The sequence below is a fragment of the Populus alba genome, chromosome 15 (genome assembly GCF_005239225.2).
Source record: "Populus alba chromosome 15, ASM523922v2, whole genome shotgun sequence".
In the NCBI taxonomy this organism is placed as follows: Eukaryota; Viridiplantae; Streptophyta; class Magnoliopsida; order Malpighiales; family Salicaceae; genus Populus; species Populus alba.
In genome coordinates this window covers 15600785-15618929 of record NC_133298.1, presented here as the reverse complement: position 1 = coordinate 15618929, position 18145 = coordinate 15600785, and the positions used below count along the sequence as shown (strand labels likewise).

The window sequence follows — 18145 nt, the reverse complement described above, 5'->3', positions numbered from 1 at the left end:
TTTTTTTTATTGAACAAATGTTAAATTAAGTTCATGAAACTTGAAAACCACCAATATTATGTTAAGGACTAATTTGTTTAACAGTATGATTCTTGAACCTCTTCTAAGTTATTAACTATATTTTTTATGAAAATTGTGGGATTTGTTTTTGAGATTTCATGTTGATAAACACTATAAAGAGCATGCATGTTGTTTTACCAAGTTAGATTTTTTTTTCCAAGAAAATGAAAGGTTAAGGAGGCTATCTTACAATACTAAGCAAAAAATATTTTATCCACATCAAACTATTCCTTTTATTTGAAAAGATCCTCTATCTATATCATGATCCAGCTTAGGATATTTTCAAAGATACCTATAATCATGAATAAAGAACGTAGATAAACTATTAAATATTAATTTAATATTTTTCTAATAAAATATAATTGAAAATCAGGTTGTAATACAAATAGCATCTTTGTTTATATATTTTAAAAGTATTTTTTTTTAAATTGGTTTTATTTTTTGTATATTTTTAAACCGTTTTGACATGATAATATTAAAATAAATTAAAACAAATATTATTTAATATATTTTTAAATAAAAAATATTTTAAAAAATAATTGTTATTATAATACTAACCACCAATTTAATAGATATTCTAAACCAAGTACAAATCCAAATCTTTAAAAGTGGAAACCAAGTCCAAATCTTTAAAAGTGGTACGAAATTGATTCAAAACTACAAAGAAAGTTTGAAGCTAACAAGGACTTCGAGAATTCTTGAATACAAAGATTGAAAATGAAGGAGATTCACATAGGCTAAGCATGAATGTTAATAGATCATGCAGCCTTTACATATCCATCTCCCATTTTAGTACTCCTAGACGAATATATATACAGAAAATTAACTAATAAAGAAGCAGAGCTAGAAGTCCCATTATTCTACATGGAACGGAAATAAATAAAAATGAAATGATCATGGGCACGAGCATGCAGCTGCACTTCAACAATATCCCTTTTGTAAGCAGTGAAGTCAGGAGTAAAACTGGAAGTCCCTGGCTTGTAGTATTATCTGCCTTAATGCTCCAATGGGGGCTAATACCATCAATACAAAGCCAAGGATAATGCATATCTGTAGATAATGAGAAGAAATCAAGACCACGACTATATTGCTAATTTTTTTTTTTTTAAAAAAAAAAAAAAAAAAAAAAGAGGCTGGAAATTAACAGGAACATACCCAATTCGCGAGCCATGACAAGCTGAATTTCTTTGGTTTATATACAGCAAGCCACATGACGCAGGGGAGCTGCAAAGAGATTGCAAACAATGGCGGCATTTTGAGCTTTGCATATTGTTTATTGAAGCAATTAGAAAGATAAGCATTGATATGTATAACATGGTGCCTTACATAATATGAGGTGGGAGCAAAGGCAAATCCTCCAAAGAAACTTAGAAGCCCACCAAAAAATGGGAATGTCATTGCGACGAACATGGTCAATCCTGCATCAAATTAACACGAAATTAAGTTAATCACCTCCCTTTGTCAAAAGAACACTCCTTTTACTGCACAAAAATCAGTAATCAATGGAAGTTTTTGTGGAGATTTGTCCTCACCAACATATAGAATTCGTGTTATGAAGCGAAGCGGCTGACCCGGTTGGAACTTCATTTTCAAGACCAGGAATGCTTCCATCATATCAAATACCGGCATTGCAAAAAACCTGTATTAAAGAAACAAAAACATGCAATAGATCTATCTTCGGAATAGTTTTTGGAATGAATTTATGACATGTAGCCTCACTGATTAATCTCAAAAAAAGAATCTTTTTGGGCAGTTTCCGGATACCTGATAACTTCCGATGACATGAATGACAACAAACAAATTAGCGGCGGCAACAAGCCAACGAGGCTTCTCCAGTGATAAGAGGATGTTGTCCTCAACTTTGTTTCCGAACACCCAGTAACCTATGAAACTAACAGGTAAGTAACACAAAGCGACAACAAGATAAGCAACAACCACTCCTTTCCACATTGGTTTCTTGGAAGGCTTCCCGGGCGTGGAAGGGATTGTTGCCTGGATCTCCAACACCACACTGTGCCCTGCGAAGGCAAACGCTATATCTCCTAGAGCACTGAAGCTGTCGAACATCTGCCCAGTATTTGTTGAAGCCCTTGAGGTGTACTGCACATCTGGTTGAACCCCTTTCTGCCATGAAACCACCCACGCGATAGTCGAGTAACTACACGGAACATGATTGATCTTAGAGCAGCATTCAAGGAGTTCGGACACGAAATTAGCTTGGAAATGCTGGTGGCAGCATATAGAAATGACAGCAGATCCATCTTACCTCAAGGACATGACGGCGGCGACAAGAGAGACAGCGGTGATGGAATTGAAACTGGGGAGATGAGAGATGACGAAGTGAACCGAGGAAAAGATCATAATGAAATAGGTAAGTTTGATTTCTTTGTAGTCAGGCCAGATAGTATCATGAGCCTTCTTCAGAGATTTCCCTCCAGTAATCATGTACACTATACTCGAACCCACTTCCACCATTAGTTGCTGGGGAACCACCACCCAAAGCCCGAGTTTTTCACCGAATGCATGCTGCCCTAGCTCATGATACCTATCAAATCTCTTTCCGGGCACCATTTCATGCATCTCCACCATCTGCCACAGTGTATATAGAGTGATAACCCATGACAGGATCAATACAACAGCACCGGGACCCCTAAAACAAAATCGAGAACATGCATGATTTAGCCATTGAGATCGATCACATTAAGTAATCAACACTGCTGTTGCCATGGTTAATTATAAATTCCAGCCTCTAGACCTAGACGATTTGACATGAGAAAATAATGATCCTTTGGCCATTGTTTTGGCTACCGAATACTTACTTACCATCCAAGTTGAGACATGGCATAAGGGAGGCCCAGGACCCCAGCACCAACCATGGCTGTAACATTGTGGAAGGCAGAATACCACCACTTTGCATTCCTCGACTGGGTGATGGGAAGCCAGTCATTCAGGTCTTTCTTCGCGTCGTCAGCGGTTGATATATTCTTCACCGGCTGCATTAGATCCATTAATGTTATTCTAAAAAATTAATGTTAATCTTAATAGCAGCAAATTATCTAAGAAGTTATAACTGTTCAAGAGTTGATTATAGATTTTGATATCACCTACTTAGATATTCTACTGTGAAGTATATATATATACTTAAAAATAAGAGTTTCGTTCCTTTTCAAACTCAAATTTGTTTTGACTAAGTTATCTAATAACAAGATTTTTAAATTATAGATAATGCTTAATACCAATTCAATTATATATATTTATATATATATAAACAAGAGTTTGTTTCCTTTTAAAAACTCAAATTTGTTTTGACTAAGTTATCTACTAAAAATATTTAAAATATTGATAATGTTCATCAAAAATTCAATTATTTATACGATATTACAAGATTTTTTTTTTCTAAGCTAATAAAATCTCCCTGAAGATTCTAACAAAGTTTGGTACCTTGGAAACATTCCAACTCTTTTTTTTCTTTTCTTTTTTAATATGGTATGGGACTAAGTCTATGTTTTTGTAGTTTGTACTTTGTACATTGACATACAAAAAATAAGCTAATTATACAAAAGTTTTGGTTTTTAGAAAAACTAGAGAGATACATATCTAAGAAAATATTATTTTAGTCTAAAAAGATAAAAATTGGAATAAAATAACCCTATAAAATAAATAATCAAATACATTTTAATCGAAATAAGTTTAGTTTTGTAGTAAGTTCTGATGGATAAATAATAAAAAAAAATTATTTTGTGATCAATAAAGAAAACATAATCCCGCCCAATCAGTCTTGGCTTTGCATTTATTTGTTGGTTTCTTTTAAATGACAGGTCTGGGTATGGGCTTTAGACTCGTTGGCTCTCGGTTTGGTTTTTCAACGAGCTGGGCTAGGGTTCTTGAGTTTATAATATATATACAACTCCCAATAACTGAGAAAAGTGCTTTTGTTTATGTGTAGAAAAATTTTGAATTTTGTTTTTATGAATTTTGATATTAGAATGTTAGAAATAATTTTTAAAATATAAAAACTTTTATTTTAATATATATTTTTTAATAAAAAAACATTTTAAAAAATTACAGCTGCTATAATATCTAAAAAAGTACACACCAGTTTTTAGTTTTTATGTACTGTTTAGGAAATCACATAGAGATTACTAATCGATATATGAACCAATAACGAGAAGTTGACTTGAAATTACAAATGGAAAAGAATAAGGATTTCAGTGAGGGTGTAAGCCCTTGTAAGCTAATTACTAGAATATAAGATTTTTTATTGAACCTGGGCAATTTTAGGAAATATAATAGTATAATAATAATTCAACACTCGGTTTTTGGTGGAAATGACGAGGGGTTATGAGATTGTAGTATTTCTTTCTCACAGAAATGGTACATATAATGAAATAACAACACACAAGTAAGCTGAGAAATCTTTCACGAAATTACTGCCATCTTTTTTAACTTACAAGTCCTCTGTCTTTCACAGTGGTTGAACTGCAAGCTGGTAAATCTTCATAGACATCTGCTATGATCCCTAAAGAAAACAAGGGCATACTACGACTATCTGTATAAAAAAAGCATGTGGGCACTTCTATTAAGTATCGACCTAGAAGCAGAGGACATTGTGAGAAGGATTTCTGAGGAAAAGATGAAGGCCAACAGCTACCTTAAGAAGATTTGTGGATTACAGCTAGAAAAACATTCGGTTGCAAAGCAGGAGACCACCTGAATGAATTCTCTGTTGTTGCTTCCAACTTTCTAGGAGAAAATCTTCATCGCTTGGTCGCTTAAGATATTCATCAACGTCAAACTGTGATCTTGTTCCTATAAATGAAATTTGTCTTCTGTAGCTTTCAAGTTCTCCAAATTTACTCCCTTTAAGTTCTCTGATATTTGTTGAGTGGCCATCTGTAAGTCCTGGGCTACAGCTTCCACGGATACTGATGGGGTGCATGATCAACTCTTGAGCAGGGGTTGCTTCCTATAATGGGAATTGACATGCAGTTTATTTACCCACACAGAGAGTAATAAAAACAAGTCATGATAGCTTTATATAATGCATAAAAAAAGCACAAGAAACAAGCATTGTCTGTAAATTTGCTATTTCTTCCAAGGTCTTAGATCTGCTTGAAAGAGAAAATGGGCCATAGATTACCTGAGCTGCATCCCATAAATTACTTTTTGGAGTCGATGTTAGCTCCTTATCTTTTAAGGATAGAGGAGAAGCATCATTAGAAGTTTCCCATTGTAACCAGGGCAGCACAACACCGTCCATTTCTACAGGTTGAGATTTGGATATCACTGGTCTCTGAAAAGTTTCTGTCTTTGCTATTCCTCCCAAAGTTGAACTTGTATCACTCCTTTCCCCATCCAAAGATGAAATATCTGTATCTTCAACATTTGAAATGAAGTCCTCAAAGTATTTCTCTGCTTCTTCAGTCAATCGTTCAGACATCCTACTTCTGTCATTACTCCTCTGAACACCACAAATTGGAAACCTTAATAAGCAAATTGACACAAGAACAGACAATATGCAAGTCTCAAACAGTGAAAGAGCATAGAAGGGAGGACTAAGTACCTTTCTGGCTCTTGATGGCTTTTCTGAAACAGTGTTCTTTGGATCAGCAAGCAATTCTTTCACAATCTTCGAGAATATCTCTACCATGTTGCTTCTCCAACAATAGTTTTTGCTAATAAATCTTGTTTACACTTCTCAGACTGTTAATAAAACATCCACATATGAACAAGTCATCTTGAAATGCCAGTGGAAAAGGCAACTTAACTAGTTCTCTAACTAGTCTTTCTAATGAATGGCAAGAAGGGAAGCAATCATGTTTTCAGTTTTACAGTCATTAAGATTGCAGTATGTCATAATCCCACCAGTGTCAATAAACTGTAAAATCCCTAACTAAACCATTGTGATAAAAAACTTGCAAGTTGCAATGTCTGCTTATATTCAGAGCTATCAATCTCTCAATACTCTCACAAAACCAGTGTAGAATAAGAAATCTACAAAATATGATTTTTACACAACAACATAAAAGAACATGTGACAAGCTCCCTCCTAGATCAACAATTATGCAGGAATATGAGAGATCCATAAGTAAAAGCTGCCAGTATTTATCAGAATCAAATATTCCTCTATCGATAATCAGTTCCAAGAAAACCAAATAAAAGAGGACAGGTGAGAAGATACTCTCTTTTGCATACTAGTAATCAATTTAAGAATATTATGTGCAACAAGATAAACTGGCACAACAGAAAGACCATAAGTAAACCTTTCTTACCTGATCTGATTTTGTTGCATGGTTCCTTCTGATAGTAGAACCACCCTGAAAACCATCAGATTTTCCAGATTTCAAGGAGTCTATATTTGTTTTCTCCATAGACTGCGTCAATTTCAAGGAACCCGGTTATCAGCAAACCAAATCAAGAATGCAAAGGCAATATATAATACAGATAATCAAATCAAGTTGATGAGAAACAGAATTACAGACTTGTTCAAGTTCCGTCCTGATCTCTTCTACTGCATGCCTAAGTTCTTTCCTCATTGCTTCATACAGCCCGCTGTTCATATCACCGCCAGTGGGATGCTCTGCCTATAGGGTGAAAAGGTTGGCCAATAAGTGACTGATCTGAAGAGGAGGACATTTACACATACACAAAAAACACACAGACACAGAGAGGGAGGGGCACCGAAACAGCACCCGTTGCATAATTTTTTCCAAAAATCATATCCAACCTTCTTCTGTGCATAAACTGTTCGTATTGTTCTCTCAAATCCATTTTTATTGGAACAAGAATCCCTCCCTTCATCATCAGTTAGGCTTGATGAATGGCTCTGAAAGGACCAAATTTTATTCAGTCTAGAAACAACAAAATATGAAAAGGATCTGAATGAATATTAAAATAACAACATATATGTATATGTGCATGCGTGTGTGACAAGCCAGGCAATGGACCAGACTTGATTGTCAGCCTATCAGATACAACACAAGATTCAACAACATACAGAGGATGTAATTAACATAGCTTGAATAGATACAAGTCTTACAGAGTAGCCGTCATGATACTTTAAATCTTTCTGGCTAAGAGACCTTCTTAGTCCAGGTCTATGATTTGATGCTAGTGGCTTATTTGATAAAGGGACCTGGCTGTCTACATTGCTCTGACATCTTGAATTAGCATGATTTCTTGAATTCTGAGAATGCTCTAGGTCACTCTGATATTGCGAAGAAAAACAACAAACAAATATTAAAAAAGAGCGGCATTGACTAAAATGTGCCTAAACGATTTCAAGTACTCAAGCTGACATGAATAATTCAGGCCAGGATATTACATGAATAAATATACAAGACAAGGTCACAAGTGGGCGCGCGCACGCCCATATATACTCACTAATTTGCATATCAATCTCAGAAATATTACATTTTTCACATGCTTTGGCCATATGACTCTCCAATTTAGTGCATTATATAAATGCAAACACATCTTAGCACTGAACTTTTTAAGCAGCTTTTGTTATCAAAAAATTTTGTAACCATCTATTAAGAAAGGCACAGAAGTGTACCATATTCAGAATCAGAGCAACCTCAAAAAATATCTGCCACCCGAACCATATACCAAATTGAAACAAAAAAAAATAATAAACAAAAATTAAAAAACCTTACACAGTAAAAGCACAAACATAAAAAAAAAATTAATTCGACTCTTAATTGGTTTCTCAAGACAACCTAGTTCAACAAATTACCATTATATAGAAGCCTTCACATTGAAATCCAATACTCATGTAGTCACTTACAGCAACAAAAACAATTTGAAAGCATCCAGCTTGGCATGGTTCAAGCCTCTCAAATTAACTTTGTAGCTGAAATATCCAAAATCATCCATAAAAAATAACATTTAAATTCCAAAATGGTAGCTCTCTCATCATGGGCTCCATTGCAATATTGTAAGTGAGAAAGTACACAAAATGAAAAGTGTCCATGATTGCTATTTACTCACTCCATACCCACACTTAAGCATTCACTACTTTCTTAACATAATAATTAAACAAAAAAGGTAAATCACACATCCATCCCCACATTCAAAAAGCTAACTTTCTTTCTTTTAACAAAATCATCAATAAATTTCCACAAAAAAAAAATGCATATTACTATTGAGAATAAGCAATAATTTGTTTACCTCGGAATCACCAATTTGATACCTAACCACAGACACAGACCGTCTCCTCCTCGAATTACTACCATCCGAATTCACCTTCCCACCACCACAACCACGACTGTAACTCTTGCTGTTATTTTTACTTTCACTGCCTTGCCTCGACACAGACCTTCCTCTCCTCAGGGACCCACCCGCAACTCTCTCCCCATACCACACTGTGCCCTGCAAAGGCAAACGCTATATCTCCTAGAGCACTGAAGCTGTCGAACATCTGCCCAGTATTTGTTGAAGCCCTTGAGGTGTACTGCACATCTGGTTGAACGCCTTTCTGCCATGAAACCACCCACGCGATAGTCGAGTAACTACACGGAACATGATTGATCTTAGAGCAGCATTCAAGGAGTTCGGACACGAAATTAGCTTGGAAATGCTGGTGGCAGCATATAGAAATGACAGCAGATCCATCTTACCTCAAGGACATGACGGCGGCGACAAGAGAGACAGCGGTGATGGAATTGAAACTGGGGAGATGAGAGATGACGAAGTGAACCGAGGAAAAGATCATAATGAAATAGGTAAGTTTGATTTCTTTGTAGTCAGGCCAGATAGTATCATGAGCCTTCTTCAGAGATTTCCCTCCAGTAATCATGTACACTATACTCGAACCCACTTCCACCATTAGTTGCTGGGGAACCACCACCCAAAGCCCGAGTTTTTCACCGAATGCATGCTGCCCTAGCTCATGATACCTATCAAATCTCTTTCCAGGCACCATTTCATGCATCTCCACCATCTGCCACAGTGTATATAGAGTGATAACCCATGACAGGATCAATACAGCAGCACCGGGACCCCTAAAACAAAATCAAGAACATGATTTAGCCATTGAGATCACATTAAGTAATCAACACTGCTGTTGCCATGGTTAATTATAAATTCCAGCCTCTAGACCTAGACGATTTGACTTGAGAAAATAATGATCATTTAGCCATTGTTTTACTTACCATCCAAGTTGAGACATGGCATAAGGAAGGTCCAGGACCCCAACACCAACCATGGCTGTAACATTGTGGAAGGCAGAATACCACCACTTTGCATTCCTCGACTGGGTGATGGGAAGCCAGTCATTCAGGTCTTTCTTCGCGTCGTCAGTGGTTGATATATTCTTCATCGGCTGTATTAGATCCATTAATGTTATTTTAAAAAATTAATGTTAATCTTAATAGCATCAAATTATCTAAGAGGTTATAACTGTTCAAGAGTTGATTATAGATTTTGATATCACCTACTTAGATATTCTACTGTGAAGTATATATATATATACTTAAAAATAAGAGTTTGGTTCCTTTTCAAACTCAAATTTGTTTTGACTAAGTTATCTAATAACAAGATTTTTAAATTATAGATAATGCTTAATACCAATTCAATTATATATATTTATATATATATAAACAAGAGTTTGTTTCCTTTTAAAACTCAAATTTGTTTTGACTAAGTTATCTACTAAAAATATTTAAAATATTGATAATGTTTAATAAAAGTTGAATTATCTATATGATATTATAGGATTTTTTTTTTTTCTAAGCTAATAAAATCCCCTTTAAGATTCTAACAAAGAAACCAACAGATAAATAATAACAATATAAAAAAATTATTTTGTGATCAACAAAGAAAACATAACCCCGCCCGATCAGTCTTGGCTCCGCATTTATCTGTTGGTTTCTTTTAAATGACGGGTCTGGGTATGAACTTTAGACTCATCAGCTCTCGATTTGGTTTTTCAACGAGCAAGACTAGAGTTCTTGAGTTTAATATATATATATATATATATATATATATATATATATATATATATATATATATATATATATATATATATCTGTGTGTGTGTGTATTAAACAACTCGTAATTGAGGAAAGTGTTTTTCTTTCTTTGTAGAAAAGTTTTGAATTTTTTTTATGAATTTTGATATAAGAATGTTAGAAATAATTTTTAAAATCTAAAAAATATTATTTTAATATATATTTTTAATAAAAAAACGTTTTACAAAATTATAGCTGTTATAATATTTAAAAAAATACATAAATTATAGATATTATATTGTGAAGTGTATATACAAACCTAAAACTAAGAGTTTAGTTCCTTTTAAAACTCAAATTTGTTTTGATTAAGTTATTCACTAACAAGATTTTTAAATTATAAATAATGTTTAATAGCAGTCCAATTACACACACACACGTGATATTATAGGATTTGTTTTCTTCTAAGCCAATAAAATCTCCATGGGAGCTTCTAACAAAGTTTATATACCAAGACTCATGATCAGTGGGAAGGTACTATAATACCAATACAAGCTCTTAACGAAGTTAGTAGTTACTTGTGCAAAGCATACCTTGTAACTTCCGATGACATGAATGACAACAGACAAATTAGTGGCGGCAACAAGATTTTTTTTTTCTTTACACATTTTTTTGGGAAAAATTATTACTTGGACAAAGGAAAATATATATATATATATATATATATATATTTTTTTTTTTTTTTTTTTGTAGAGATAATTTTTTAACCAACTTGAACAGTGGACATGTTGGGACTAAATCTATGTCTTTATAATTTGTATGTTGCCATACAAAAAATAAGTTAATTATAAAATAAATTAAAAGGAAAATGATGATTTTATAATTAAGTTTAGAATTTTGGCTATTGTAGCAAGTGGTGTAATGTAATGGTGCACCAATTGTAAATTTACTTTTTTTTTTGGTAGAAAACAAGTTTTTTTTTTTAGAATTATTTTATGTATATATTTGATATATATTTTTTTTTTATCATTTTACACTTGCCTCGATTTTTTTCTTGTCTTTTTTCTTGTATTGTGTTTTTAGTTTTTTTTTCCTTACACATTTTTTTTGGAGTAAAATATTACTTTTTATTATTTATACTTGACTTATTTTACTATTTTTTTCGTTTTTATCTTTATTCTTATTCTTTTATATATATATTTTATATTTATATAATTTTATTTTTTATTGTAGAAAACTAGTTTATTTAAAATTTATTTTTTGTTTATATTTGATATTTTTTTATCAAATATAAATTCGAAACGATAATGATTGATACAATCTCTCGTGTCATCAAAAAATAGGCATCTCTTAACATCTGTTATCTAAACAAAAATAAGAGTTGATTACACCTATATTACAAGGAAAATGATGACTTAAAAAAATGTTTAATTATTCTTTGGATTTTTTTTTCTTTTAGCCTGCAAAATCTCCCGGTAGTATATATATATATAAAATCATCATTTTTGGACCATCTTGGACAGGTGGACATATTGAGACTAAGTCTATATCTTTGTAGTTTGTACGCTGCCATACAAAAGATAAGTTAATTATACAATAAACTAAAATGAATATGATGATTTTATATTTAAGTTTAGAATTTTGGCTATTGTAGCAAGCGGTGTAATGTAATGGTGGACCAATTGTATATTTTACCTTTTCTTTTCTTTTCTTCTTTTTGAAAACAAGTTTTTTTTAAAAATTATTTTCTGTTTATATTTGATATTTTTTATTTATTTATCATTTTACACTTGGCTTGGTTTTTTTTTCTTGTCTTTAATTTTTTTTATTTTTTTGTAATGTATTTTTAGTTTTTTTTTTCTTTACACATTTTTTTGGAGTAAAATATTACTTTTTATTATTTGTACTTGACCTATTTATACTATTTTTGTTTTGTTTTTATCTTTATTCTTTTTTATATTTTTATCTTTATACTTTTATTTGAAAAATTATTAGAGACTAAGAAAATAGATGGCATGATTCTCTTAATCAAGAAATGTAAAGAAGTTAGTTGAGCAAAAAAAATAAAATATATGAATCGATATAATGATAAAAAGCTGCTAATGGTAATGGTAATGAAATTCTAAAATAAAAAGATAATCATTATCATAAAAGTAAAAGATAGATAAGTATAATTTTTTGATTCGACTTTCCACATTGTTTTGGCTACTGAATGCGTACTTACCATCCAAGTTGAAACATGGCATAAGAGAGGCACAGGACCCCAGCACCAACCATGGATGTAACATTGTGAAAGGCAGAATACCACCACTTTGCATTCCTCGACTGGGTGATGGGAAGCCAGTCATTCAGGTCTTTCTTCGCATCGTCGATGGTTGACAAATCCTTCACCGGCTGCGTTTAATCCATTTTTGTTATTCTATAAAATTAATGTTAATCTGGATATCTAGAAGTTATAACTATTCAAGAGTTGATTATAGATTTCGATATCACCTAGTTAGATATTGTACTGTGAAGTGTATATATATACCTAAAAATAAAAGTTTGGTTCCTTTTCAAACTCAAATTTGTTTTGACTAAGTTATCCACTAACAAGATTTTTTAAATTATAGATAATGTTTAATACCAATTCAATTATATATATATATATATATATAAACAAGTGTTTGTTTCATTTTAAAACTCAAATTTGTTTCGACTAAATTATCTACTAAAAATATTTAAAATATTGATAATGTTCAATAAAAGTTGAATTATCTATATGATATTATAGGATTTTTTTTTTTTCTTCTAAGCTAATAAAATCCCCTTTAAGATTCTAACAAAGAAACCAACAGATAAATAATAAAAATATAAAAAAAAAAAATTTTGTGATCAACAAAGAAAACATAACCCCGCCCGATCAGTCTTGGCTCCGCATTTATTTGTTGGTTTCTTTTAAATGACGGGTCTGGGTATGGACTTTAGACTCATCAACTCTCGATTTGGTTTTTCAACGAGCTGGGCTAGGGTTCTTGAGTTTAATATATATGTGTGTGAGTGTGTGTATTAAACAATTCCTAGTAAGTGAGAAAAGTGTTTTTGTTTCTTTGTAGAAATGTTTTGAATTTTTTTTTATGAATTTTGATATAAGAATGTTAGAAATAATTTTTAAAATCTAAAAAAATATTATTTTAATATATTTTTAAATAAAAAAAATTTTAAAAAATTATGGTTGTTATAATATTTAAAACAAATACACAAATTATAGATATTATATTGTGAAGAGTATATACAAAACCTAAAAATAAGAGTTTAGTTCCTTTTAAAACTCAAATTTGTTTTGATTAAGTTATTCACTAACAAGATTTTTAAATTATAAATAATGTTTAATAGCAGTCCAATTACACACACACACACACGTGATATTATAGGATTTGTTTTCTTCTAAGCCAATAAAATCTCCATGGGAGCTTCTAACAAAGTTTATATACCAAGACTCATGATCATTGGGAAGGTACTATAATAAAAATACAAGCTCTTAACTAAGTTAGTAGTTACCTGCGCAAAACATACCTCGTAACTTCTGATGACATGAATGACAACAGACAAATTAGCGGCGACAACAAGATTTTTTTTTTCTTTACATATTTCTTTACATATATATATATATATATATATATATTTTTTTTTTTTTTTTTATTTTTTTTTTTTTTTTTTTTTTTGTAGAGATAAGTTTTGAACCAACTTGAACTGTGGACATGTTGGGACTAAATCTATGTCTTTATAATTTGTATGTTGCCATACAAAAAATAAGTTAATTATGCAATAAATTAAAAGGAAAAATGATGATTTTATAATTAAGTTTAGAATTTTGGCTATTGTAGCAAGTGGTGTAATGTAATGGTGGAACAATTGTATTTTTTTTTTTTTTTTTGTAGACAACAAGTTTTCTTTAGAATTATTTTATGTTTATATTTGATATTTGTAATTTTTTTTTATCATTTTACACTAGGCTCGTTTTTTTTTTTTCTTGTTTTTATTTTTTTTGTAATGTATTTTTAGTTTTTTTTTTTTCTTTACACATTTTTTTGAGTAAAATATTACTTTTTATTATTTATACTATTTTTTGTTTTTATCTTTATTCTTTTATATATTTTTATATATTTATACAATTGTATTTTTTTTATTGTAGAAAACTAGTTTATTTAAAATTTATTTTTTGTTTATATTTGATATTTTTTATCAAATATAAATTTAAAACAATAATGATTGATACAATCTCTCACGTTATTGAAAAATAGGCATCTCTTAACCTCTGTTATCTAAACAAAAGTAAAAGTTGGTTACACCTATATTAAAAAAGGAAAAGATGTCTTAAAAAAAATTCAATTGTTCTTCGGTTTTTTTTTCTCTAAGCCTACAATATATATATATATGTGATCATCATTTTTGGACCAACTTGGACAGGTGGGCATATTGAGACTAAGTTTATATCTTTGTAGTTTGTATGTTGCTATACAAAAGATAAGTTAATTATACAATAAACTAAAAGGAAAATGATGATTTTATATTTAAATTTAGAATTTTGGCTATTGTAGCAAGCGGTGTAATATAATGGTGCAACAATTGTAAATTTACTTTTTTTTTCTTTTTTTTTTGTAGAAAACAAGTTTTTTTTTTAGAATTATTTTATGTTTATATTTGATATATATATATATATATATATATATATATATATATATATATATATATATATTTTTATCATTTTACACTTGGCTCGGTTTTTTTTTTGTATTGTGTTTTTAGTATTTTTTTCCTTACACATTTTTTTGGAGTAAAATATTACTTTTTATTATTTATACTTGACCTCTTTTTACTATTTTTTTCGTTTTTATCTTTATTCTTATTCTTTTATATATTTTTTTTATATATTTATACAATTGCATTTTTTATTGTAGAAAACTAGTTTATTTATAATTTATTTTTTGTTTATATTTGATATTTTTTATCAAATATAAATTCGGAACGATAATGATTGATACAATCTCTCGTGTCATCAAAAAATAGGCATCTCTTAACATCTGTTATCTAAACAAAAGTAAGAGTTGATTACACCTATATTACAAGGAAAATGAAGCCTTAAAAAAATGTTCAATTATTCTTTGGTTTTTCTTTTTTTTTTAGCCTACAAAATCTCCCTGGTAGTTTCTAACAAAGTTTGATATCTTGAAAGCACTCCTACCCTTTATATATATATATATATATAATCATCATTTTTGGACCAACTTGGACAGGTGGACATATTAAGACTAAGTCTATATCTTTTGTAGTTTGTACGCTGCCATACAAAAGATAAATTAATTATACAATAAACTAAAATGAATATGATGATTTTATATTTAAGTTTAGAATTTTGGCTATTGTAGCAAGCGGTGTAATGTAATGGTGGAACAATTGTATATTTACCTTTTCTTTTCTTTTCTTTTTTTTGAAAACAAGTTTTTTTAAAAATTATTTTCTGTTTATATTTGATATTTTTTTTATTTATTTATCATTTTACACTTGGCTTGGTTTTTTTCTTGTCTTTAATTTTTTTTATTTTTTGTAATGTATTTTTAGTTTTTTTTCTTTACACATTTTTTTGGAGTAAAATATTACTTTTTATTATTTATACTTGACCTATTTATACTATTTTTGTTTTGTTTTTATCTTTATTCTTTTTTATATTTTTATATTTATACTTTTATTTGAAAAATTATTAGAGACTAAGAAAATAGATGGCATGATTCTCTTAATCAAGAAATGTAAAGAAGTTAGTTGAGCAAAAAAAAATAAAATATATGAATCGATATAATGATAAAAAGTTGCTAATGGTAATGGTAATGAAATTCTAAAATAAAAAGATAATCATTATCATAAAAGTAAAAGATAGATAAGTATAATTTTTTAATTCAACTTTCCCCATTGTTTTGGCTACTGAATGCGTACTTACCATCCAGGTTGAGACATGGCATAAAGGAGGCCCAGGACCCCAGCACCAACCATTGCTGTAACATTGTGAAAGGCAGAATACCACCACTTTGCATTCCTCGACTGGGTGATGGGAAGCCAGTCATTCAGGTCTTTCTTCGCGTCGTCGGTGGTTGACAAATCCTTCACCGGCTGCGTTTGATCCATTTTTGTTATTCTATAAAATTAAAGTTAATCTGAATAGCAACAAGCTATCTAAGAAGTTATAACTATTCAAGAGTTTATTATAGATTTCGATATCACCTAGTTAGATATTGTACTGTGAAGTGTATATATATACCTAAAAATAACAATTTGGTTCCTTTTCAAACTCAAATTTGTTTTGACTAAATTATACACTAACAAGATTTTTAAATTATAGATAATGCTTAATACCAATTCAGTTTTATATATATATATATATATATATATATATATATATATATATATATATAAACAAGTGTTTGTTTCCTTTTAAAACTCAAATTTGTTTGGACTAAGTTATCTACTAAAAATATTTAAAATATTGATAATGTTCAATAAAAGTTGAATTATCTATATGATATTATAGGATTTTTTTTTTCTTCTAAGCTAATAAAATCTCTTGGGAGCTTCTAACAAAGAAACCAACAGATAAATAATAATAATAATAATAATAATAAATTGTTTTGTGATCATCAAAGAAAACATAATCCCGCCCGATCAGTCTTGTCTCTACATTTATTTGTTGGTTTCTTTTAAATGATGGGTCTGGTATGGACTTTAGACTCATCAGCTCTAGGTCTGGTTTTTCAACGAGTTGGGCTAGGGTTCTTGAGTTTAATATATATATGTGTGAATGTGTATGTATTAAACAACTCCTAGTAATTGAGAAAAGTGTTTTTGTTTCTGTGGAGAAAATTTTTGAATTTAATTTATGAATTTTGATATAAGAATGTTATAAATAATTTTTAAAATCTAAAAAATATTATTTTAATATATTTTTTATTTAAATCTTTTAAAAAAATTACAGCTGTTATAATATCTAAAAAAATACACAAATTATAGATATTATATTGTTAAGTGTATATACAAACCTAAAAATAAGAGTTTAGTTTCTTTTAAAACTGAAATTAGTTTTGACAAAGGTATTCACTAATAAGATTTTTAAATTATAAATAATGTATAATAGCAGTCCAATTATACACACACGTTATATTATAGGATTTGTTTTCTTCTAAGCCACTAAAATCTCCATGGGAGCTTCTAACAAAGTTTATATACCAATACTCATGATCAGTGGGAAGGTACTATAATACCAATACAAGTTCTTTACGAAGTTAGTAGTTACCTGCGCAAAGCATACCTCGTAACTTCCGATGACATGAATGACAACAAACAAATTAGCGGTGGCAACAAGATTTTTTTTTCTTTACCCATTTTTTTGGGAAAAATTATTTCTTGGACCAGGAAAATATACACATGATTTTTGAACCAACTTGAATAGGTGGACATGTTGGGACTAAATCTATGTCTTTATAGTTTGTATGTTGCCATACAAAAAATAATTTAATTATACAATAAATTAAAAGGAAAATGATGATTTTATAATTAAGTTTAGAATTTTGACTATTGTAGCAAGTGGTGTAATGTAATGGTGGAACAATTGTATATTTTGTTTTTTTTGTAGAAAAAAAGTTTTCTTTAGAATTATTTTATGTTTGTATTTGACATTTGTATTTTTTTTTTATCATTTTGCACTTGGCTCGTTTTTTTTCTTGTTTTTATTTTTTTTTTTTCGTAATGTAATTTTAGTTTTTTTTTTTCTTTACACATTTTTTTGGAGTAAAATATTACTTTTTATTATTTATACTATTTTTTTTTTGTTTTCATCTTTATTCTTTTATATATTTTTATATAATTATACAATTGTATTTTTTTATTGTAGAAAACTAGTTTATTTAAAATTTATTTTTTGTTTATATTTGATATTTTTTTATCAAATATAAATTTGAAACAATAATGATTGATACAATCTCTCATGTTATTGAAAACTAGGCATCTCTTAATCTCTGTTATCTAAACAAAAGTAAAAGTTGGTTACACCTATATTAAAAAGGAAACATATGTCTTAAAAAAAATGTTCAATTGTTCTTTGGATTTTTTTC

The 18145-nt window shown here is 29.8% G+C and overlaps 1 protein-coding gene and 1 pseudogene across 1 annotated transcript; both read right to left on the bottom strand.

Annotated features, from left to right (window-relative positions):
* Nucleotides 1–648: 648 nt before the first annotated feature.
* LOC118057605 (lysine histidine transporter 1-like) lies at nt 649–3038 on the bottom strand (annotated as a pseudogene).
* Nucleotides 3039–4463: 1425 nt separating this feature from the next.
* Nucleotides 4464–5717, bottom strand: LOC118057396 (uncharacterized). Its single transcript, XM_035069954.2, has 3 exons — nt 5624–5717; nt 5201–5521; nt 4464–5026 (listed from the first exon to the last, which is right to left on the bottom strand). Exons 1-3 carry the CDS (start codon nt 5708–5710, stop codon nt 4736–4738), a joined length of 699 nt encoding a protein of 232 aa, XP_034925845.2. The 5' UTR covers nt 5711–5717; the 3' UTR covers nt 4464–4735.
* Between the last annotated feature and the right edge of the window lie 12428 nt (nt 5718–18145).